We start from the raw sequence: 23,454 nt of genomic DNA on the forward strand, positions 1-23,454 counted from the left end.
GGTCTCTAATGTCACAAAGCAGCTTGGAAAGAGAGGCTTATTAAACAAATTTCTTGGGTTGCAAATCATTGGAAGCAATCACATGTCGTGTTCATTTGTTTAACCCAGTATCCATTTGTATGTTTACAGAAGTGATGCAGATGAACACTTTCCAGTGCCCACAAGAAAGCTGGCTTATGGTAAAGGACATCCTGGGAGGTCTGTGAAGAAATCAGAGTGAAGGTGAGCAGAGGCTTCTGGGGTTTTCCAACTCTTTTGTAAAAAGTCATTCATGGGAACCTGTGTCCAGAGAAGAATGGGTATGATTTATTGATCTGAGGATGGCAAAGCCCAAAGGAACCTCACCGAGCTGTGCAACGCTGTCATCCTACAGCGAGATCAGGTGGCCTTCAAAGCAAGACGGCATCCTGCGTCTCCTGAACCCCGTGAACCTCACACAGTAGGCTAGCTCCCTGACTGGGAGCCGTCCTTGTGCTTATAGATGAGGATCGGGTGTGATGGGACAGGGTCATGAGGCGGAGGGGAGCTTTTGAAAAAAACGATTTGAGTTTTTGAAAATCATCACCAAGAAGGAAAGAACTTACCAGTAAGTACAGGGAATGCAGACTGTAGCTCTGCTTCGGGTAGAGTCGCATTCTAGATAGAGTCTTGGTCTGTGGCAGGACCAGTCCTTGGCAGTGGCCCTTCCTGTGTCCTCCCCTGGCTTCTGCCCCTGGAGTCCTCCCTGTGGAGGCAGCTGGAGCATGTCTCAGCCTCTCCAGGAGGGGGTCCTGCTGAGCATAGCCAGGTGCCCGCCTGGCCCCTGGATGCTGCCCTCCCCTCACTCTTTCTCACCTGTCTTCCCCAACTCCACATAATCCACTTAAACAGGCACCAAAGATGGTCTTTCTTTCCTGGGGTGGGAATCAGAGATGCTGGTAATGGCTTAGGAATTCATATTAAAATACTATTCAGATAAAAAGAAAAGTAGAAAAGTAGGATACATGTATGGACTGTCCAACTACATCCCAGTACACTTGTTAGGATGCTGGTAAGCATCTTGATCCAGCTTTTGTGTTATTTTCCCTCTTCAGTTCTGTTGGGATCCCAATTCTGATTGGGTCCTGGACTGGTGTATTCTTGTCCCTGATGTTTATTAGCCCTATGTGCATGCCTACATACAGAGGATTATTACAAAGATCTTCGAAGTCGTGTCTGACTCTTGCCACCCCATGGACTGTAACCCACCAGGCTCCTTTTCTTCTGTCCATGGGATTTTTCCAGGCAAGCACACTGGAGTGGGTTGCCATTTCCTCCTCCAGGAGATCTTCCCGACCCAGGGATCGAGACCAGATCTCCTGCATATCAGGTGGAGTCTTTACCGACTGCGCCACCAGAGAAGCCCCAGAGATGGTGACTTCGAGGATTAGAGAAGCTGAAAAAACGTTCTAAAGTTTCACAGTGAGCTAACAGGAAAAAACCAGAACAAACAGCAAACGTGCTTTACTTTGCCGGTCCTTCCTACCCCGCAGGAGCTGAGGCAGCGCCCAGGGGGCACAGCAGGGAAGGCGCGGCGGCCCAGCTCTTGCCGGGTAGGAAGGACCAGCAGAGTGATCGCGAGGCCCCGGCAGCGAGCATAGGGCCGGCCGGCCAGTCAGCCTGTACCTCTCCAGACGGCTGCAACCGGCCAGCGAGCCTGCGCAGAGTGGGGTGTCGGCCCGGATGCCGCCGCCGCACTGCGCCTGCTCCGACCTAGCGAGGCGCGCGCCGGCCGGGAGGCAGGGCCCACCCTCGGTCCCGCCCCGTCACTCTCGGCCCCGCCCCCGCCCGCCGAGGTCCCGCCCCCGCCGCCGCGCGCTTCCTGTCCGGCGGCCCTGGCGCCCAGGCCACGCCCCCGCCCTGGGCCCCGCCCCCAGCCTCGGCCTGGTCCCGCCCCTCCGCGTCCTCGCCGCGCTTCCGCCGAATCCCGGCTCGCGCAGGCCGCGAGCACGCTGCCAGGTCCCGCCCCCAGGCCTCGGCCCCGCCCCCGCCCCGCCCCCGCTCCCGCCCTGCGCCTGTCCCCCGGGCTTCCTGTGCTCCCTCGGCGCTGCGTGGTCCTGCGCTCTGAGTTCCTTGCGGTTGGCGGCTTAGGCAGCGCGGTGAGTTGTCTGGGTCACCTCCCGCCAAAGTTCGGGGCTCTCCCCGGGGAGAGCAGGCGTCTGCAGCCCGTCGGGCAGTCCAGCCCCCAGTGGTCCTCCGGGCGCCCCCTTCGTCCCCCTTGCTATGGTGGTGGGGCCCGCTCGGACCCCGCCTTGGTGGCTCCAAGAGCGACCAGGGGTTCCCAGCCTGGGGCTCTTCTTCCAAGCAGAATGACAGTGGCCTGGCCTGGGAGTTGTGCTGCTCCTGCCAAACCTCTAGTTGGTCAACACCTGCAAAGCCCTCCTGCTCTGCACTGCTCCCCAGCCTTCTGTTCCCAGGAAGCTTCCAGGAACCCCTTCTCTGGCCCTCCTTGCAGGAGGCCCTTCGCAAACCGCCCGTGCAGAGCCCTCATGTCCTGTTCCTTGGTGTGAGAGGAGGGCCCGCCTCTGTATACTCTGTGCCCTCATTGCATCTGTAAACACTAACACGTGGAGTGACCCAAGTGGAAGTTTGAAAGCCACATACACTGGGCACGGTAATTCCCAAGGACCCGATAAACACAGCAGAGCAGTTCTCAACGGTATTCCTCACTCGCTGGGCTCATGATGAACCTAAGCGTGGTGTTTCTGTGTCTCAGCTCCTGGATGACTTTGTTCCGGAAGGACGTTTTCTATACACGAGCGCAGCTTTGGCTTGATTGCATGGATGGTCACCAGGCAGAGGGAGACTCCTTTGTCCAGAGAAGGGTCACCGCTGCTATTTGCAGAAGAACATGGAGGTGTTGAACATAAAGAGCTAAGAGTTAGGCTGGCCTTGAACTCTGCGCCCTCACTCGGAGTATCTCAGCCAAGATGCTCCTCTTCATCTCCCAGCCCAGGGCGTGATGGTGAGTGGGGGCTGAGTTGCTCTCATGAGTCCCCCAGTGCAGAAAACACTCAGGGAGGTAGAGAAGACATCACAAAGCTTAGCATGCTTTGGGGGCGATCGTCTTTAGGAAAAGGATATCAGAGCTGCCGCCTCCCACCCCCAGCTGGTGGTTGAAAACCTTTTAACTCAAGTTTGTCCCAGGAGGCAGTGACGCCAGGTCCATACTTGCTGAGGTCCAGAGCCCACGAGCAGAGCTGGCCTGGCTCTGGGAGGCCTTTCATTTCTCCTTGGATTCTTGGTTTGAATTAGGATTTGAGTGGGAGAGTCGTGTCTTTTACAGTCTGGGGGCAGGGTGAAGCAGGCCTCAAGGGCAGAGCTATATGAAGGTACTTTTCTCGGTGAGCATTCTTGCCATTAAAACAAATCTGTATCACACAAACTAGACCTAACTAGTGTTATTAGATGCTGCTTTAAAAAGGCCTCACTGTCGGAGATCCAGGTTTAAAGAAATAAAAGCCCCAGGTGAGGACAGTGGTTAACGTCTTACTCATGTTCAGCTGCAAAGGTTCTTAAACCTTTCTTTTCCTGTCTGTCTTGGTCTTGCTTGAGTACCAGTGGAGCCTCACCTGGGCCATATCTTCAGCTCAGGCCTGCCCTTCCACAGTTTCCCTTACGGGTGTCTCACTCAGGGCCCCTCTGGGGAGGGGAAGGCAGGCCTGAGCAAGCGTTCCTGTGGACTTCCTCCTGCAGGCCTCTCCTGCTTTTTCAGGAACACCAAACAGTTTACAGTTCTCAGTATTTTTAAATAAACTTCCAAATTGTCTTTATTCTTATTTTGCAGAGGACAAACATTTAGAGGCCAGTGATTCAAACCAAGACTGTTGTTATTTCAACTCCCTTTTAGGTGGGCATCAATGCCGTTTTCAGCTTATATTCTCCTTTGTAGGAGAAGCAGAAAGCGAAACAGTGATTTCTGAATTCTCTTTGCCAGTAAATCCTCTCCCTGGGCCTCCCTGATAGCTCAGTTGGTAAAGAATCCGCCTGCAGCGCAGGAGACCCTGGTTCGATTCCTGGGTCGGGGAGATCCCCTGGAGAAGGGAAAGGCCGCTCACTCCAGTGTTCTGGCCTGGAGAATACCGTGGACTGTGCAGTCCATGGGGTCGCAGAGAGGGGCAGGACTGAGCGACCCTCACCTTCGCTCAGTTTGCCAGCAGTGACGTGTTAACATTATTGCCAAGTCTGTGTTTGCGCACAGCCCGCCTGCCTTCCTGGCCCCAGTGTGAAGCTCCTCTGTTCTGGCCGCTTCCCCCGAGGCTGCGGACACCCTGAGGGGCCTCTGGGCACCGGAGGCTTGTGTCTGGGGTTCCTTTGGCTCCTGTCGCAGTCCCCTCTGACCCCCTGTTTCCTGCGTAGTTTCTGATACAACTGTTTGCTGAATGAGCGTGGGTCTTACCACAGATTATCACTTAAACGAAACCTGAAGATTTAAAAATCAGAGACATATAAACATATAATATTGGGTTGGCCAAAAAAATGTTCAGATGAGCTTTTTGGCCAACCCAGTGTTACCATTGGAGGAAAGTGAGCTTTTCGTATATACTCACGGTAAATGAACCAAGCCAGTGCCCAGTCTTGGTCTGAAAGTGTTCGTGGTTTATCTCGGTGAGGGAAGGAGGTGTGAGCTGTATGGGGTGGCTAGTTTTCACTTCTTTGACATCAGTTTTCCCCTTCCGTTAGCTCTGGAGGCCTGACTTGGGCATGTTGTTGTTTAGTTACTAAGTCGTGTCTGAGTCTTTGCAACCGCAGGGACTGTAGCCCGCCAGCCTCCTCTGTCCGTGGGATTTCCCAGGCAAGAATAATAGAGGGGGTTGCCATTTCCTTCTCCAGGAATCTTCCCAACCTGGGGATCGAGCCTGCGTCTCCTGCTTTGGCAGGTGGACTCTTTACCACTGAGCTACTGGGGAAGCCCTGCATTCGGCTTTGGTAGCTGAGCGTTTGACATCCACTGTTCCAGACAAGATTCTGCAGGATGTGTGTTCTGCAGCATTTGGGTGACTGCTGCTTATCTGCTGGTCAGTGGAAAGAAATAGTCTAGTTTTCTTTTAAATTTTCTTAACAACAGTGTTGTTCAGTCACAAAGTCATATCCAGTTCTTTGCAACCCCATGGACTACAGCACTTAAACTTACTGTATAGGAGGGTTGTAAGGTTTGGAGAAAGCCACATCAAGAATATACAGGATCCAGTGAATGTCTCACTCCTTTATACCACTGTTGAAATGAATCGCTTAAGGAAAGGAAAGAAACATTTTTGTGACATTTTTTGTAACCTTTGAAGGAACCAGAGTGGTTTTGGCAGACTTGGCTCACGTATAAATGGGTCACAGACAGCGTCAGGTCAAAGTGCTCAGAATCCTTGGCAGTTCAGCCAGTCTGTGGCTGCCACGCTCATGACATCTGCTCCAGCTGAACATCTAAACACAGAGGCTGCCCCGGGGGCCACTGACACACCAGTGACATCCTCGTGCATGTGTGTGCTAAGTTGCTTCAGTCATGTTTGACTCTTTGCAGCCCCATGGACTGGAGCCTGCCAGGCTCCTCTGACCGTGGGATTCTCCAAGCAAGAATACTGGAGCAGGTTGCCATTTCCTGCTCCAGGGGATCTTCCCAATCCAGGGGTCGAGCCTGTGTCTCTTATGTCTTCTGCATCGGCAGGCGGGTTCTTTTCTACTTGGACCACCTAGGAAGCCTGGGACATCCTTGGCCACGTGCTAAATGCAGACACTTGTTTCTGATACTACAAGTTGTTTTCAGTTAGATTGAAGGCCTAGCAGAGGAGGGGGGTGGGTCTCCAGGCTTCACATCCCCCTTGTATACCCTGCTTCCCCAACCTGGAGTAAACTCTTGGGGCCTGTGAAACAGCTGTGATAAAACCAGTTAAAAATTCTGCAGAAACATTTTCTTAGCGTTTGTCATGTCTGTGTGTGTGTGGCCGTGAAACGATTGTGAGAGTAAGTGCCGAGCATGCTTGCTCTCCTACTTGGAAAATTTTCTTGTTAGAATAATTCCCTACCCGGAACACTTGTGAAGTCAGCAGAGGACCAGCCAGGCTCTGCTGCCCGTTCCCAGAAGTCTAGGGGCGAAACTGAATGCGCGGTCCACCAATGGCACGACTCGTAAAAGCCAGCACTTGTTAAATCTATTTGTTTTTATTATAGACATCGATCTGCCAGTCGGAATAATGTGTTTATGGACATTTTTCTGCAAGCACAGCGCTGGTGGCAGTTTTTACTGACAAATTGAGTCATATGGATAGTAGTTTAGAAAACTCTTACCTTATTGATGGATCGGGCAATTCCAGCAGCCCTGGACGTTCAGAGGTTTTAGCTGGGTGGGAAAGGGAACTGAATTTCAGGGCAGAGTATGGGACAAGACATTTAAATGTTGTACTTTAATTAAAAAAACAAACAAACTGGTAGTTATTTCTCATTTGTTTTTTAAACTTTGAGCTACAGGTTACCTCCCAAACCATAGGATTGTAAGGGGTTGAGGGTGTCCCCTTCAGATCCCACCCTCTTGTTGGTGTCAGAAGTAAGAGCCACCCCCTGAAACATGGGCTTCGTTGGTCCTTTTGAAGTGAGACATTCGTGAGCTGTAGCAGAGCATTTCTCAGAGGTGGTCTGAGCCCTGCTGGTCTCAGAGTTACCGAGAGTGCTGGTTAAAAAGGAGATTATTGGGTCAGAACCCAGGAGGCTGTCTTTGCAAGCTTGCCAGGGGGCCCGAATGTTTGAGCATCTTCCGGGCAGTCTTTGGCGTCTCCACCACCTCCCTGAGCATGGTGGAGAAGAGCTCTCTGGCCCACACAGCCCGGCCGGCATCGCTGTTCTGAGTCGCCTGTGCCTGTGGGTCTGTCTATAGTTTGTAAGTCCTCAGAGATGTGTGAATCTCTTCGAATTGCAAACCCAACATGTTATCCTAGCTTTGTAGTGTTCGGTCTTATGGTTATGACAGAAGATGCAGATGTTACCAAAACTTTGGCATTAGTTTTATAAACAAATGCTAAGCAGGGACAGCCGTGTTATATTTCCCGCCCATCTCTCCTTCTGAATGGCTGGCCTGTCCTTTTCACCCTCTAGGTACAAGCATTTTTATGGTCTCAGGTCAGGGTTAACTTCCATATGTACAACCGAATACATTTTTGGGGAACTGAACTGAATTTTTACAGATGAAGTGCTGGAGTTGTGGGTGGGAGAACCACGGGAGGGGTTCTGGTGATGCCGCTTCCTGGCTGCGTGGCTTTGGGCAGCTGCTCACCCCCCAGCTGCCTCCTCTTCTGCGGGATGGCTGTGATCACACAGACTTGGTCCCCCTGGATGAGTGTAAGCACGGGAAGTCATGGATGGCTGGTTGTGAAGCGCGAAGCACAACCTGGATAGAAATTTTAATTTGGAACCGTAGACTCATAGAACGATGAGACTAACTATACAAAGGGCAAGAGCCAACCAGAATCCTTGTTTCCCTCCAGTCTAGTGAGCATCCTGCCCTTCAGTTCAGTTCAGTCGCTCAGTCGTGTCTGACTCTTTGCGACCCCATGGACTGCAGCACGCCAGGCCTCCTTGTCCATCACCAACTCCTGGAGCTTGCTCAAACGCATGTGCTTTGGGGTCCATCTGGGGGCATTTCTGGTGGGGAGTGTGGGGTGATGGAGGGACAGTTGTGGGAGAGGCCCAAGTTGAAGATCCCCTTTATTAAAGACAGGAGCCAGCGTTTGGGGTGTATGTTTTATTCCCGTAAGACAGTCCTTCAGGAAGTGGGAAGTGGGGGCAATCTGGCTGTGGAGGGGAGTCAGTCCTGTCTGTCGAGCCTGGCATTTGGGTTCTGAAGCTGGGAGATTGCCTTACTGTACCTGTTTGTTCAGGCAGAAATGTCAGCAGGGAGGAGTAAGGCTCATTAACAGGCCTCCCCATCCCCAGCGTGCGCTCTGTGGGGTTACCTGTGCTTTCCTGCAAGTAGTCACAGAATCCGTACAATGAAACTGTCAAGACTGGGGTGTGCAGTCACATCAGAATGTAGATTACCAATAAGGTGCGTGCTCAGCCTCCTCAGATGCAGGTCACAGACGGTGGGACTGGCCAAGTGGCCAGGGAACCCACGCTGGAGGATGAGAGGCAGCAGCCAGGGAGGGAGGCCCGGGTGGTCCCCGGTGGTCCCGGTGGGCGTGTTCGGGGAGGCGGGAGAAGGGGGGAACAGGTGCTGCCTGGCGACATGCCCACAGCCAGACTCCACCCGAGCTTTCCAGGTGCCACACTTGTCGCCGGGCTCCGGCACGCTAGAGGGTCAGTGCTAGGGGGCAGGGGCTCGGGGGAGCCGGTGTCCCGGAAGTGAACGGCGACCCTTCCTTGTGAGGCTTTCCACACTCAAGTGGAAGTTCCTTGAATAAAGGGGCGAGGCACAGAAATGATGTATTTCCAAAAGTTCCTGAATTTAGCCAGCTATCCCGAGAAAAGCCCATGTGTGCTATTCTTTATTGCGCAGAAGAATCTGTTTCTGTCACCACTGTGTTATCATCAGATTAAGCTGTCGAGTCAGATGGATGGTGAGTCGAGGCGGCCGCTGGCTGATTGCTGGACCTGCACCGACCATCCGTCTCCGGGCTGCCCTGGGGGCAGGGGCTGCTGGGGAGGAGGGCAGTGACGGGGTGGGGGGGGGGTCACCGGAGGGTGGCTGCGCCTGGCAGGGGGCTGTTGAAATTTGTTGCAAGAACGGTTACTTAGAACCAAATGCAGGTTCTAAAATGAAATATTCCTGAAACGCAGCATTATCCACCTCGCTGACTACTGGTGTGGTCGCCTTCTCCCCCAAGAAAGACAGGCTCCGGACAGCTGTGCGTTCTGTCCGTCTTGGGCGGCCGGCGGTTTAATGGAACGCGGGACATTTCTGGGCTGACACTGGGGACCCTGGGCAGGCTGAGTGGTTGATAGCCCTGGACACACTCAGTCCTGGGTTGGGGGTGACATGCTTGCTGGCGCCCCACCACCAGCTTGAAACCACGTGGGCCCTGAGTCACAATCAGGAATTCAGTTTCCCTAAACTAAAAGTATGGGCTTTAAAGACTTCCTCTTAGGTGTTCCTAACCTGTTTATTTTTGCCTTGAGTGTGGTGAGAACGTGTCCTGGAGCCGCTGTTCTGTCCTGGTGGGCTGAGAACCTGCTGTTGCCCAGGGCTACCCTCTGGACTGTTTGTCGGGCCAGAAGAGCCCCCCTAAGGTCACAGTTCTGATTTCCTCGTGGTGTTCTCTCTCTCTCAGAGGCCACCTCTGGGCCCGAAGTGCTTTTACACACTGCTGTGGACAATCCAGGCAGGGTGGATTCTGGAGAAGGTTAGTGAGATACTCTTTTGTGTTGGCCAGAAATCATGTTTCCGGTGGTTTCAGATGTGGAAGCAGCTATATGACATGCCTCAGTCCTGCCCCGGCGTTCGTGTGGCAGAGCCTACTTCTTAGGGGAGCTCCGAGGCCTGGCTGTGCGGGTGTCTGCTCCATTCTGCTGTCTGGGTGCCCACTGCTGCCCTGTGCATGGCTCAGCACAGCGGGGCCCTGGCGCCAGGCTGCCCGGGGCTGAGCTCGGCTGGAGCGTCACCTGTTGGAAGCCAGGCAGGTTCTCTGTGTGGGGCCAGGCTGGCTCTGTCAGCTCTCAGGTTGGAGGCTGTTTCTTGGGGTGGAGAGCAAAGTCCTCGTGGACTCTGGGTTCAGATGGCTGACCTTTCTCATCTCCTGTCTCTCCACCACTGATGGAGGCACTGCCTGGCTGCAGCCTCAGCCGCCTGGGTCCTTTCTGCCTGGTGTGCCCCATGCCGTCTGCCTGCTTCTGTCCCTGAGAACTGCTGCCCCACGGGGCCCTGTAAGCTGGGCACCCAGGCAGACACAGGGAGCAAGGACCACTTCCTCCTCCTCCTGTTGGAGGCAGGGGTGCAGAGATGCTCCAAGGGGACCCCTCTTTCCCACCCAGGCCCCAGAGGAACACGAGCCTGTGAGGCTCCTGTTGGCACCACTTTTAGCCCCAAGGCCCTCCACGTTTGTTCTGGCAGCTTCTCTCGAAACCTGTGCGTCAGCTCTTCGATCGCAGAGTGAATGGGTGGGAGGCCCCAGAGAGTCTTGCCTAGGGATCCTCTTCTGATTCAGCCTGATTGTAGGCCCTGTCTGCTCCCAGGCCCTCCCTGAGTCCTTCCCACGGCCCTGCCCTTCTGGAAACCTCCTCAGCCCCTGTAATGTCTCCTCGCTTTGGGCCCATCACACGTACACTCAGGTTTCTGATTGGCTTGTACTGTTCTTGTCTCTTGATGCTGGTATTCTGTCTTGGAAACTCTCCGTGGCCTGGTGTGGGGCTTCTGCCGGACTCAGGGCCCAGCGAAGAATTCAGGGCACAGGTTGCTGTGGACAGAACGCGCCCCTGCAATCCACATGTTGAAGCCCTGACCCCCACTGCTGTATTGGGAGATGGGGATGTTAGGGTATTGTTTAGAATAAATGAGGTTGGAAGAAGGGGCCCTGATCCAGTAGGATTGGTGGCCTTATAAGAAAAGAGAGAGGGTGATGTTATTGGCAGCAGGTGGCTTCCTACAAGCCAGGAAGAAAGCCCTCACCAGAAACCAAATCAGCTGGAGCCTTGATCTTGGACTTGCCAGTCTCCAGAACTGTGAGAAAATGAATTTCTGTCTGTTAAGCCACTTAGTATGTGATATTCTGCTATAGCAGCTCGATCTGACTAATACAAGGTGAGGTGCAGACTAAATGATGTTACTTCAAAAGCACAGGACTCATGAGGGGTTTGCACATGAAGTTGGCATTGGGAGATAAAGATAACTTGGTAATCAGTGTTCAAAAATAGGACTGTTTGCAGGTTTAGCTCTTGGCATCCTGAAAGATGTATCAGAATAAAAGAAAACAGGATGAACAGAAACCTGTCTTATTACCAGGATCCCAGAGGTTTTAGAAAGGAAATCTGGCAGATTTGGTCAAGATACCAGAGGGCCGGTGGACCATGGACAGGCCTGGTCTTATCCTGGTGCCGGGCGGACCCTGCTGGAAAGCAGTCAAGGCCCCAGGCCCTGAGGGAAGCTGGGAGGTGGGACTGGAGTAAATACTGGATGACTGGGTTTCTTAAACACAAAGAGGGGTAATAGTACTGGCCTACAGCCTCAGCTTGTTGGTTGGGAGTTTCTGTTGCTTTTTATTTTTTCTCTATTCTGGGTCAGTTCATACTCTGCTCCTGCTGGAACCGAGGAGCATCACGTGGTCATTCTGCTGGGCTCTAGTGAGCATCCTGAGAACCATGCAGTTTGCTGCTTTTCATGCTAAGTTGCCTTGAGGATTTTTGGAGGTCTCTGTAGAATTGGGGACTAAGCAGGGTGCTTCTCCCTGGAAGCCTGCCAGCCCACACTTGCACCAGACTGGCCCACGTTAAAACTGTGGTGCATCGGTGAGGGGATGTAGTAAATAAAGGTGGGAGACTTCGATTTACTTCTGCCTAGGTCGCCAGTCTGCCAGAAACCACAGTATGTATTGTGGTTCTGCAGAATGTCTCAAACGTGTGGGTATTTTTAGGATTGTTGGAAGGAACACTGAAGTTGTGAACTTTCACCATTTCTGAGCTTCGACCCTTTGCATCTTCAGAGGATAACCAGCACTCTGCTCCTGGGTCCACTCGGGGCCCAGCGGTGGCTGGGACAGACTGCTGTGTTCCAGCACTGGAGAGGCTGAGGTCTGGGGCGGCGCTGGGTGCTGTGCTTAGTACCGTCCTGTTGACACCTGAAATGTGGGTTTGGATCCTCAGTTGTGTTTTATTTATCAGGGCAGCTATGCTTGTCATTTAATTCAGTACTGAGAGTCTAAGAATATGATTAACCTGGAGGCCCCTCTTGTAATTATTAGTGATTGATTCTGTTTAACCTTGAAATCAATAAGAGGGGCCTCGTGGTGTGGCGTGCAGTCCGTAAACGGGGCTCTGTGACAGTCTTCGTACCGGTTTGTCCCCAGAGCAGACTGGCTGGAGCTCCAGCATGTGGCCCGTTTTATATACCTGCTCCGGTCTCCTGTATTCCTTGCCGGACTTGTGTTGGTACCGCAAGCGCCGCCAGCGTGCCCCGCCCCCGGCGGGCAGGGCGGGGACGTGCAGTCATTGGTCTGAGAGCGCAGTAACATGAAAACACTTCAGGCTGTTCAGAGTATATTTTACAAGTGTGCATTGGGCCTTCGGGATGTCATATTGAAAAGCCCAATTGTACAGTTACCATGGGAACCCAGTTAGAATAGATTGCTTGATTTTGGGGGGACGGCGGTCTTGCGTCTTGACCAGAAATCTAATGAGTTTTAACTGTTTTCACGTTCCTACACTGACTTGCTCCACCAAAGCATTATTTCTTCACCCTCCTCCTCATTTCCAGCTTTAAGCCGAAATAGAAAAAGTTCTCTAGTGGTGGTTCAGGAGCAAGTCTCCTAGGGAGATGGGAAAGTTTGTGCAGGAGATGGTAGTGGTGGGGGTGCCAGCCAGTGTTTAAGGAGATGCAGCAAATAGGCGTTTCCTTTGATAACACGGGGTGCTCTCATATCCCTCTCCTTGTGCTCTGGGCGTGGGGTGGGGAAACAGGTGTGCCCCTCTGCTCTTCCCCCTGTGTTTGCAGGTGGGCGATCGGGTTCTGAAAGGCCCTGGGTTTTCCGGATGGAGAGAGCAGGTGGGTGCGCAGGGCGAGATCACGGGACTCTTCCCTCCACACCTGTATTCCTGTCACTGTTTGGGCTCAGCAACTTGGCACTCTGAAAACTTCCTAGAGACTCCAGAGTCATACCTCAATACAGCGTTGAAAAAGATTTAAATATTACTAGTTCATTTAAGCAACACTAAACATTATTGTTGCTCAAGTGTTGTCTTTAATGTATTCTTACTGCTTTTCTGTCTCCCCGTTCTATAAATTATAGGAAAGGAGTGCTGAAATCACCAACTGTTGGTGGAGATTTGTCTGTTTCCTGTTGTGTTCTCTGTTCTTGCTTCATCTGTTTCAAAGTCCTTTATTAGGTGCCTGCATATTTAGAATTTTTACGTCCTTTCGGCGAATTAACCCTTTTACTCTTAATGGCCTTTAGTCTTAGCAATTTCCTTGTTTTGAAATTCTGTGTTTGATATTCAGATAGCCACTCCAGCTTTCTTTCCATTACTGTTTCTGTGGTGAGTGTTTTCCCATTCTTTCACATTGTATCTTTACATTTAACACATGTTTCTTGTAGACAGCTTGCTAATCATAAGGTCTTTTTAAAATTGAAGTATTCAGACTACTTACATGTTATGTAATGACCAGTGAGGTTGGGTTCAAGGGCACCACCTTGATATGTGTTTTCTCCTTGTTCTGTTTGTCCCTTCACCCTTCTCCCTCCGTTTTCCTGCTTTTGTTCAGACTATTTGAATATATTTTAAGATGATGTCGATTCACCGCATATGTACACTGGCTCTTGTTGGCTCTAGAGTGTGTGACGGTCATAACTAGCTCATCATAGGCCGCATTCACGTCATATTACTCATCGTCATGGACAGTGTAAGAACCTTCCGTGAGTCTATTTCAGTTTCTCTCATCCTGTTTTTGGGGGATTATATTTATTTAGTATGTTTTATTTCTACATATGTTATAAACTCCAAAATATACTTTTATTATTTTTGTTTTAGGCAGTCAGTTGTCCTTTAAAGAGATTAAAATTGAAAAAAACTTTTATATTTATTTGCATACTTACCGCTTGCACGCTGTCTACTCTTGGGAAATCTGAGTTTCCGTCCTAATGCCTATGGAACTTGCACCAGTGTCGCTCAGATAAAGGTCTGCTAGCGTACAAATTGGCTTACTTTTTTTGTTTTTGGAATAAGGCTTTATTCTGACTTTCATTCTTGAAAGATATTTTGCCTCACAGAATTCTAGATTGACCCCTTTCCCCCCATTTTCATGCTTTAAATACATTCCATTGTGTCCTGTCTTGCACAGTTTCTGATCAGTTTGCTGTCCCTCTTAATTTTGTGCCTCCGTGTCTCACCGTCTCCTCCCCGTGTGCCTCCGTGTGTGACCATCTCCTCCCCGCGTGCCTCTGTGTCTCACCGTCTCCTCCCCGTGTGCCTCCGTGTGTGACCGTCTCCTCCCCGCGTGCCTCGGTGTGTGACCGTCTCCTCCCCGCGTGCCTCCGTGTGTGACCGTCTCCTCCCCGCGTGCCTCCGTGTGTGACCGTCTCCTCCCCGCGTGCCTCCGTGTGTGACCATCTCCTCCCCGCGTGCCTCTGTGTCTCACCGTCTCCTCCCCGCGTGCCTCCGTGTGTGACCATCTCCTCCCCGCGTGCCTCTGTGTCTCACCGTCTCCTCCCCGCGTGCCTCGGTGTGTGACCGTCTCCTCCCCGCGTGCCTCGGTGTGTGACCGTCTCCTCCCCGCGTGCCTCGGTGTGTGACCGTCTCCTCCCCGCGTGCCTCGGTGTGTGACCGTCTCCTCCCCGCGTGCCTCGGTGTGTGACCGTCTCCTCCCCGCGTGCCTCGGTGTGTGACCGTCTCCTCCCCGCGTGCCTCGGTGTGTGACCGTCTCCTCCCCGCGTGCCTCGGTGTGTGACCGTCTCCTCCCCGCGTGCCTCCGTGTGTGACCGTCTCCTCCCCGCGTGCCTCCGTGTGTGACCGTCTCCTCCCCGCGTGCCTCGGTGTGTGACCGTCTCCTCCCCGCGTGCCTCAGTGTGTGACCGTCTCCTCCCCGCGTGCCGCCTCTGTGTGTGACCGCCTCCTCCCCGCGTGCCTCGGTGTGTGACCGTCTCCTCCCCGCGTGCCTCGGTGTGTGACCGTCTCCTCCCCGCGTGCCTCCGTGTGTGACCACCTCCTCCCCACGTGCCTCGGTGTGTGACCGTCTCCTCCCCGCGTGCCTCTGTGTCTCACCGTCTCCTCCCCGCGTGCCTCCGTGTGTGACCACCTCCTCCCCGCGTGCCTCGGTGTGTGACCGTCTCCTCCCCGCGTGCCTCTGTGTCTCACCGTCTCCTCCCCGCGTGCCTCCGTGTGTCACCATCTTTTCACTTCTCAGGTTTTTTCTTTATTACTTCTTTTCAGCAATTTGTTTACGACTTGCCTTGGTTTAGTTCTTTATGTTCTCTTCTGCTTTGGTTCCACTGAGTTTCTTGCAGTAGTGAGTATGGGTTTTGATCACATATGAGGGAATAGGAATTATTTCTTCAAATAATTTTCTGCCGTTTTCTGGGACTCCCAGTTGCATGTGTGTTGGACTGCGCAATATTGTCCCGCGTCTTCCTGATGCGCTGTCCGTTTTCTTCGGTCTTTCTCTCTCTTCCTGGATAGTTTAAAAAACGTTGTATGTTCATTTTCACGCACATTTTACCCCTTCTGCTGTGTCTACTTTGTCGATCACATCGGGTGATTTTTCATTTTCCATAGTCTGCTTTACATCTGCATTCCCTTTGGGTCTCTCTTACATCTTCTGTGTTTTTCATAAAGTTTATGTTTTCTTCCATCTTCTTGAACATATGAGACACATTCATAGTAGCTGTTCTAACCCAGGCGGCTGGCTTCAGAGTCGGGGGCCTTTAGTGCGTGGATTTTGTGACAGCATTTTGGCTGGCAGGAGACTTTTCTGTTTGTTTTCTGATCCTTGGCTGTATTTAGATCATTGTGGTTGCCAGTGGACCATGTGCTAGTAGAGAAGATTAAATATGGCAGGAAACCCAGACTAGGGATGGCTTGAAGGGAACGTGTCAGTCGCTCAGTCGTGTCTGACTCTTTGCAACCCCATGGACTGTAGCCCGCCAGGTTCCTCTGTCCATGGGATTCTCCAGACAAGAATACTGGAGTGGGTAGCCATTACCTTCTCCAGGGGATCTTCCCTACCCGGGGATTGAACCCATGTCTCCCGCATTGCAGGCAGGTTCTTTGCCATCTGAGCCATCAGAGAAGCCTGAGGATAGCTTTCACGGGTCCAGATGACTCTGAAATAGAGCCTACAGGCGGCCATGATGAAGAGGGAAGAGGGTGTGATTAGTTAGTGACTGTCACGGTTCAGGAGAGAGAGACCTTTTCCTGTGGAGGCGTTTGTCTAGGAATTTTAGAATAAGGCATGGTTAGTGATTTATTGTTGGCTTTAAAAGAATGCAGGAGTGGTTTGGTTTGATTTTGTTTTGTTGTGAGTCCTCAGCGGAAGCCAAGTGCATCACATTGTTGTTCAGGGACCTGAGAAGGACGGTCCAGGTGGATTGCGCTGCTGGCCCTCCTTGACTCAGGGGCAGGGCACAGGGAGGGGCCTGACTGCAGGGGGTGTCTCAGGGCGGGTCTGTGTCACCCGATGTCCTGTGGAAGCAGAAGCACTGCAGGGTGGTCGTTGGGGCCATCCCACTTGGTCTTGCTCAGCTCTGACTTCTGCTGGACCTGAGAGGTGCTGGGGGAGAGTGGAGCACCCCCGGTGAGGGCTGCAGATACGGCCGTTCCTCGTCTGATCTCTGCGTCCACTTGTCTCTGTCGAGAATGGCCCCGCCCCAGCAGCCCCTGGCCACCTGTGGCTCTTGCTCCTCCCGGTGGCCCCGCCTTCTGGGCTCTGGTGACGCCTCATCTTCCCAGCATCTCCCCGGATGAAAGGTGGGAGCAGCCAAGTCCTGAGGGGGCTCACCCTCTCCTGCTGGCCTCTCGATGCTCCCGTTCCTGTGTGTCAGCCTACTTCCTGTGTTTAAAGGGCCCGGGGGTTTCCTGCTCATGTTAGGTAGATCCAGGTCAGGCTGGGAGTGACTCATGGGTGAGTGACACATAGGTGTTTGGTGATGTTGGGAGAAACAAGTTGAGTTTCTGTCAAGAAATTTAAAGCATGTTATTTGGGGTTTTACTCCCAAGGAGGGGCTTCCCAGGTGGCTCAGTGGTAAATAATTCTCCTGCCAATGCAGGAGACCTGGGTTCTATCTCTGGGTCAGGAAGATTCCCTGGAGAAGGAAATGGCAACCCACTCCAGTATTCTCTGTGGGAAATCCCACGGAGAGAGGAGCCTGGCGGGCTGTCGTCCGTGGGGTTGCAAAAAGTCAGACCACTACCACCTCAAAGGAGGATGATTCCAGCCAGCTCCATATGGAGAGGACAGAACTGGGAACTCAGAGAATTAAGGGCATTTCCAGTTCAGATGACTTTTCTCTTGTCACCCATGGTTTTAAATGTGTGGCGTCAACAGAAAGGTGGTTTGCTGAGGACTCTCACGTTGGTGTTTCATGCTGTCTTAAGAGGAGACCAGACCGTGGAAGAGTGCATTTCTCCCAGCTGAATCTACAGCCACTGCAGGTGTATCTCCAGCCAGCCTGGACCTTCATTGCTGATGTTTAATAGAGCTTATGACAGCATGGGCTTCTCTTGTGGCTCAGATGGTAAAGCATCTGCCTACAATCCGGGAGACCCGGGTTCAATACCTGGGTCGGGAAGTTCCCCTGGAGAAGGAAATCGCAACCCACTCCAGTATTCTTGCCTGGAAAATCCCACGGATAGAGGAGCCCGGTAGGCTACAGTCCATGGGGTCGCAGAGTCAGACATGACTGAGCAACTTCACTTTACTTCAAGACAGCATTAACCCCCATGTTGCCATCTGTCTGGCCATGCAGAGAGCTCTGCGTGTGAGAACTGAACCCCTTGTCCGGGGGCTCGTGTGACCGCTCCGCACGTGGTGCTGGAGGCCGGGCTGCCTCTGCTGTGCTTCCCTCACAGCCCTGTGCTTCCCTCACAGCCCTGTGCACACCTAGGAAGGTCAGAGTGCGTGTGTCCATCCCTTTGCTGTGCACCTGAAATGACCGCAGCATCGCCGATCACCTGTAAGGTAAGGTGAAGTCGCTCAGTCGTGTCTGACTCTTGCGACCCCACGGACTGTAGCCCACCAGGCTCCTCCGTCGATCACCTGCACTCCCATGTAAACTAAGCGTTAACAGAGAGTGCCCGTGCTCACACAGGTGTGTGAGGGCGTGGGGGTTGCTTCGGGGTGTCTGTGCCCTCACGGGCATCACACGAGCATTAGGAGTGCGTGACCGTGACTGCTCTGATTTGCCCAGTGCGTCCCCCACTGCACGGGTGCCTTCTGTTGAGTGTGAGTGCTCACAGCGCCCCAGTGACGCCGCGTGTCTGGAGTTCTTGTGGAACTAAAGGAGAAGTGTGTTCACTCACAAAGTTTGCAGTTACATATAAATTTAGTCTGCACGTACAGATATCCATGGTGTGCTGGTTTCCAACTGGAGACGAGTCTGTGTTTCTTTCAGTCTCAGGTGACTGAGCTTTGGAAGTCTCTCTCAGCATAATAATCAGCTTCTGGAAAAAGTGTCCTTGCTCTTTCCCATCACAAGGGGCACATTTGCAGGTTTTGTCAGTTTTCCATTTTGTGGAATTTTGACTTCAGGGCTCTTTGCTGCATTAATTTGATCTTCCCTGTTCTTCTGATGCAGATGTTTTCTTTCCTTCCTTCTTTCCCTCCCTCTTTGGTCCTCCCCTTTTTTACTTTTTAAAATTTTGTGTTGTTTGAAACACACACTAAGGAGCATATGAGATACACATGTAAGCTGAGGAGTGAAAGTCATGAGCACGACACCTGTCGCCTCCTCACCAAGTGGGGTCTGCCTGGCTGCTTCCTCTCCCTCCCCAGCCCCGAGCAACAGGCGTACTCGGTTGCTCAGTATTTTGTTTCATCAGTTTAAACATTTCATTTCATTTTCTTCTGATTTCTGAGGCTTCTGTGGAGTCGTCAGCTGTCAGCCTTGTTGTTGCCCCTTTGAAGGTAGTGGGAACTTTTTACTCTGGTTGCTGTTAAGATTTTTCTCTCTGGTTTTCCATTTCTCTGTGGTTTGGAACTAATTAACTGTGTGGTTAGTTGTGAGTTTTCTTTTTTTTAATTTTTATTTTACTTTACAATACTGTATTGGTTTTGCCATACATTGACATGAATCCACCATGGGTGTACATTCATACTGAACCCTGTTTGGAGTTTGCTGAGCTTCTTGAATCGCGGGGTTGGTATCTGTTATTTGTTTTGGAAAATTCTCACCTCACTGATTCATATGTGCCCCTTCGTCGTCCGCCTCCTTTCCTTCTGGGGTAGAACCACAGGAGCCGGTCCTGTTTCCTGTGTCCTCGTGGCCCTGGGGCTCCTGTTTGCTGCTCACTCTGCTTTTCTCTTCCTCTGCCATGGTTTGCGTTCTCTCTCGGGCCCTGTCTTGTCGATCACAGATCCTGTTTCCTACACTGTTCCATCTCCTGTTAATCTTACTCAGTGAGTTCTGAATTCCAAACTTTGTGTTTGCAGTTCTAGAATGTCCATTTCATATTTTTATAATGTATTTCAATTCAGTATTTAAAATTCTCCAGTCTCATTCATTTTGTCTGTCTTTTCCTATTTTTAAACACAACCATAATTATTCTAAAGTCTTATCTGTTAATACCAGTATGTTGGAAATACACTCTTCTGCTTGTATTTTCTGTCTTCTCTTCTCTTGACTGTGTAGTATGCACACGTGTGTGCACATATGTACATGCTGGAAATACACTTTTCTGCTCGTATTTTCTGTTTTCTCTTGACTGTGTAGTATGCACACATGTGTGCACGTATGTACATGTTGGAAATACACTCTTCTGCTTGTATTTTCTGTTCTCTCTTCTCTTGACTGTGTAGTATGCACATGTGTGTGCATGTATGTACATGCTACATACACCCATCACACGGGACGATCTCTGTATGGGGGATAATCCCAGTTTTGTGCCTAGCTCTTTTACCTGATCTTTTTTCATAAATGCTTATCTGTGAAACTGAAATCTTTGCCAACATAATTTCTAGAGATGACATCAGTTCTGTTCTGTTGCTCTGTCATGTCCGACTCTGCGACCCCACGGACTGCAGCACGCCAGGCTTCCCTGTCCATCACCAACTCCCGGAGCTTGCTTAAACTCATATCCATCAGGTTGGTGATGCCATCCAACCATCTCATCCTCTGTCGTCCCCTTCTCCTCCTGCCTTCAATCGTTCCCAGCATCAGGGTCTTTCCCAATGAGTCAGTTCTTCACATCAGGGGATCAAAGTATGGACCTTCAGCTTTAGCATCAGTCCTTCCAATGAATATTCAGGTCTGATTTCCTTTAGGATGGACTGGTTGGATCTCCTTGCAGTCCAAGGGACTCTCAAGAGTCTTCTCCAACACCACAGTTCAAAAGCATCAATTCTTCGGCACTCAGCTTTCTTTATGGTCCAACTCTCACATCCATACATGACTACTGGAAAAACCATGGCTTGACTAGACATATCTTTGTCAGCAAAGTAATGTCTCTGCTTTTTAAAACACTGTCTAGGTTTGTCATAGCTTTTCTTCCAAGGAGCAAGCATCTTTTAATTTCATGGCTGCAGTGATTTTGGAGCCCAAGAAAAGAAAGCCTGTTAATGTTTCCATTGTTTCCCCATCTATTTGCCATGAAGTGATGGGACTGGATGCTATGATCTTTGTTTTTTTGAAAGCTGAGTTTTAAGCCAGCGTTTTCACTCTCCTCTTTCACTTTCATCGAGAGGCTCTTTAGTTCCTCTTCACTTTCTGCCGTAAGGGTGATGTCATCTGGGTATCTGAGGTTATTGATATTTCTCCCGGCAATCTTGATTCCAGCTTGTGCTTCATCCTGCCTGGCATTTTGCATGATTACTCTGCGTAGAAGTTAAATAAGCAGGGTGACAATAGACAGCCTTGACGTACTCCTTTCCCAATTTTCAACCAGTCTGTTGTTCCATGTCCAGTTCCAACTGTTGCTTCCTGACCTGCATACAGATTTCTCAGGAGGAAGGTAAGGTGGGTCTGGTATTCCCATCCCTTTAAGAAGGGATGACATGGTGTCCTAAGAAGAGATGACATGGTATCCCATTATAAAGGTGTAACATGATTTCATTGTTGGGTATTTAGGGCAGTTTCATGTCTGAGACTCTGTCCGAAAGAAAATTTTGTGTGCAAAGGTGTTTAATGTGGTATTTTTGAGAATACAACCAAGTAGGGAAGTCTTCCTATATCTTAGAGAAATTCTTAACCAGTCTCTGGGCTTCTTGATTTAGAGGACTACATCTTGCAGTTTTGGATCCAGAAGTATTACGGTCATTTAGTCATATCTTCATCCAAAGCATCACCCACCTGGTCAGGGTCAGGGTCTCATCTCCTGGGTGGGGATGTGCTGGGTCTGTGTCTGACTCTGAGCTCGGCAGACAGGGCCCCGACCCCGTGGAGCTCGGGCTCACGTTGGGCGTCGTGACTAAAGGAACGGTCAGTGCTCAGTGGTCAGCTCCTGGTTTATCAACAGGTCGCCACGGGACCTCCTGGGACTCAGTTTCTCTAATGTGACAGTGACTGGGTCGGCCAGCACTGCCAACAGGACGTGTGGCCGTAATAGAACATACCTGTGCCGTCCAGTGTGGAAGCCGCTGGTCACATGAGGCTACTGGGCACTTGGGGTGTGACGAGTGTGACTTACGAACTGCATTTAAAATTTTTATTCTAATTCATTTAAATTTAAACCAGTGCCCCCCATCCCCCTGCCCTGTGATGACTCATAGCTTCTGTGTTGGACATGACTACCCTAGATGGATTAAATGTTTGTTTAATGTTACATAGTGGTCTTTGGAATCCACTCTGATTCTGACATTTGGTTTTCTTGTTTTTATTATTTTTTAAATTTATCACTAAATTTAAAAATATGAACATTAAAATCTCATTTTGTTGTACAGATTACAGATTTTTCCTTCTTTGTGCTGTTTTAATAGGGACATCCCCTCCACAGGGAGAGGAATTTGAACAGGACACTAAAAATACAAAGTAGGCCAAATTAGAGAAGAATAAAGTGTTTTTTTGGAAGTTCGCTTGTCTTGCAAAACCATTTTAGTGAACAGAGCCATTGCTGACACTACACGTGGGCTCTTCTCTCAGCTTCACAGTGTTCCTTTAACCAGGTTTTGGATTTTTGTCAAAACTAACAATTTAAATTTGCAATTCAGTTTTCTGTTATAAGTAATTGCTGTTTGTAAATGAGACTAATTTCTCTTTGAATTTACGGTACAAATAATGTAATTTAGAGTTACAGATCTCTTGATCCTCTGGGTGCAGGCAAAATAAATGTAGTATCAAATGCTGGAACTGGGCAGGATTTTTCTATGAATCTTAAAATATGTGGTTTGTGAAACTGGGTTAAGTTATTTTAGCAACTATAAATAGTCACTTGGTAATTAGGTGTTTGGGTTTATTTGTTATAATTGAGTGCTTATTAAAGTTCAGTGTGTTTTTTTTTACCCCATGGATCAGAAGCTTTTATAGGCCAAGTGATAAGATACATCCTCTGCAGTTCATTCGCTGATTATGACTCATTACAGATGATGGATGACCTCTTAAACTTTCAAATTCCTGTTTGCTTGTAGAGGGCGACAGTTCTCACCTTGCAGTCGGGCCTGCTCCAGAATTCTGGAGCCGTCTAGTGTAATAACGCCTTACAGTCGATCACGTTGTGCAGGAGAGAAACGATAACGGGGCGCGCTGCCTCTGCCAGACGCGGATGGCTTTTGGTCTGCCCTGCTTATCTCTCTGCGCCAGGACTCCTCGCCGTTTTCTAGGCAGAGCTTCTGCACGTCGTTAAAGTGACATCAGGGCCTCATCCGGGTGTGAGTTCCCAGAAACAGCCCCGTGTCTGGTCACAGAGGGTGTGATGGCCTTCCCAGAGCCTTCCTGGGACCATGGGGTCTGCCGTGTCCGATGCTGGCAGAGCATGCTCTCTGTCAGCGCTCGGTGCTCGGGCGTGGCTGGGGCGAGGGGCAGGCCTGCCCCTGCTAGTGGCTGGATCCAGAGGGCACGGGGTGACCAGGGCGGTCTGGTTGTTTGGAGACTCCCTTTTAATTTTATCCTCATCCTTTTGAAGAAGAGAAAATTAGTCAATTGTTTCTTTGGGGTCACGCTCTGTGTTTTATAAACATCTGTGCTGTGTCGCTTTAGTCATGTCTGACTCTTTGTGACGCTAGGGACTATATGTAGCCTGCCAGGCTCCTCTGTCCATGGGATTCTCTATGCAAGAACACTGCAGTGGGGTGCCACCTCCTCCAGGGGATCTTACCGTCCCAGGGATCGAACCCAAGTCTCTTATGTCTCCTGCGTTGGCGAGCAGGGGAGGCACTAATGTGTGGAATTTTCTTGGTCACTCGATCTTTCTCCAGCCACCCCTCACCTCCTAGTCTAGTTTGAGCCTCCTTAGTTATGCGTACTTTCTATTTGCCTTTTTCACACGATCCAACAACAAGTACATTTTAAAATTCATTCAAGTTGAATGAATGGCCAGTGAGAAGAGACTGCTTTTGTATAATAACAAGATTAATACCTTGGCTCAAGGGACATAACATTTTAGTAAAATTGAAATTCGTATAGTTATCCTAGCTGTGCTCTCAACCTCTGGCTTCCTTATAAAAACGTC

The 23,454-nt window shown here is 50.7% G+C and overlaps 1 protein-coding gene across 2 annotated transcripts in view; it reads left to right on the top strand.

The window, feature by feature from the left end:
• Nucleotides 1–2,030: 2,030 nt before the first annotated feature.
• MGMT (O-6-methylguanine-DNA methyltransferase) overlaps nt 2,031–23,454 on the top strand; it is a 267,048-nt gene continuing 245,624 nt past the window's right edge. The window contains exons 1-2 of one of the 2 annotated variants that reach the window (XM_052661082.1): nt 2,041–2,117; nt 17,726–17,815. In XM_052661082.1, coding sequence (XP_052517042.1) covers nt 17,786–17,815 — 30 coding nt within the window. In that variant the 5' untranslated portion in view covers nt 2,041–2,117; nt 17,726–17,785. Of the gene's footprint in view, nt 2,118–17,725; nt 17,816–23,454 lie in introns of both variants that reach the window. The other variant, XM_052661083.1, reaches the window with a different exon arrangement.

The sequence above is a fragment of the Budorcas taxicolor genome, chromosome 23 (assembly GCF_023091745.1).
Source record: "Budorcas taxicolor isolate Tak-1 chromosome 23, Takin1.1, whole genome shotgun sequence".
Taxonomy (NCBI): Eukaryota; Metazoa; Chordata; class Mammalia; order Artiodactyla; family Bovidae; genus Budorcas; species Budorcas taxicolor.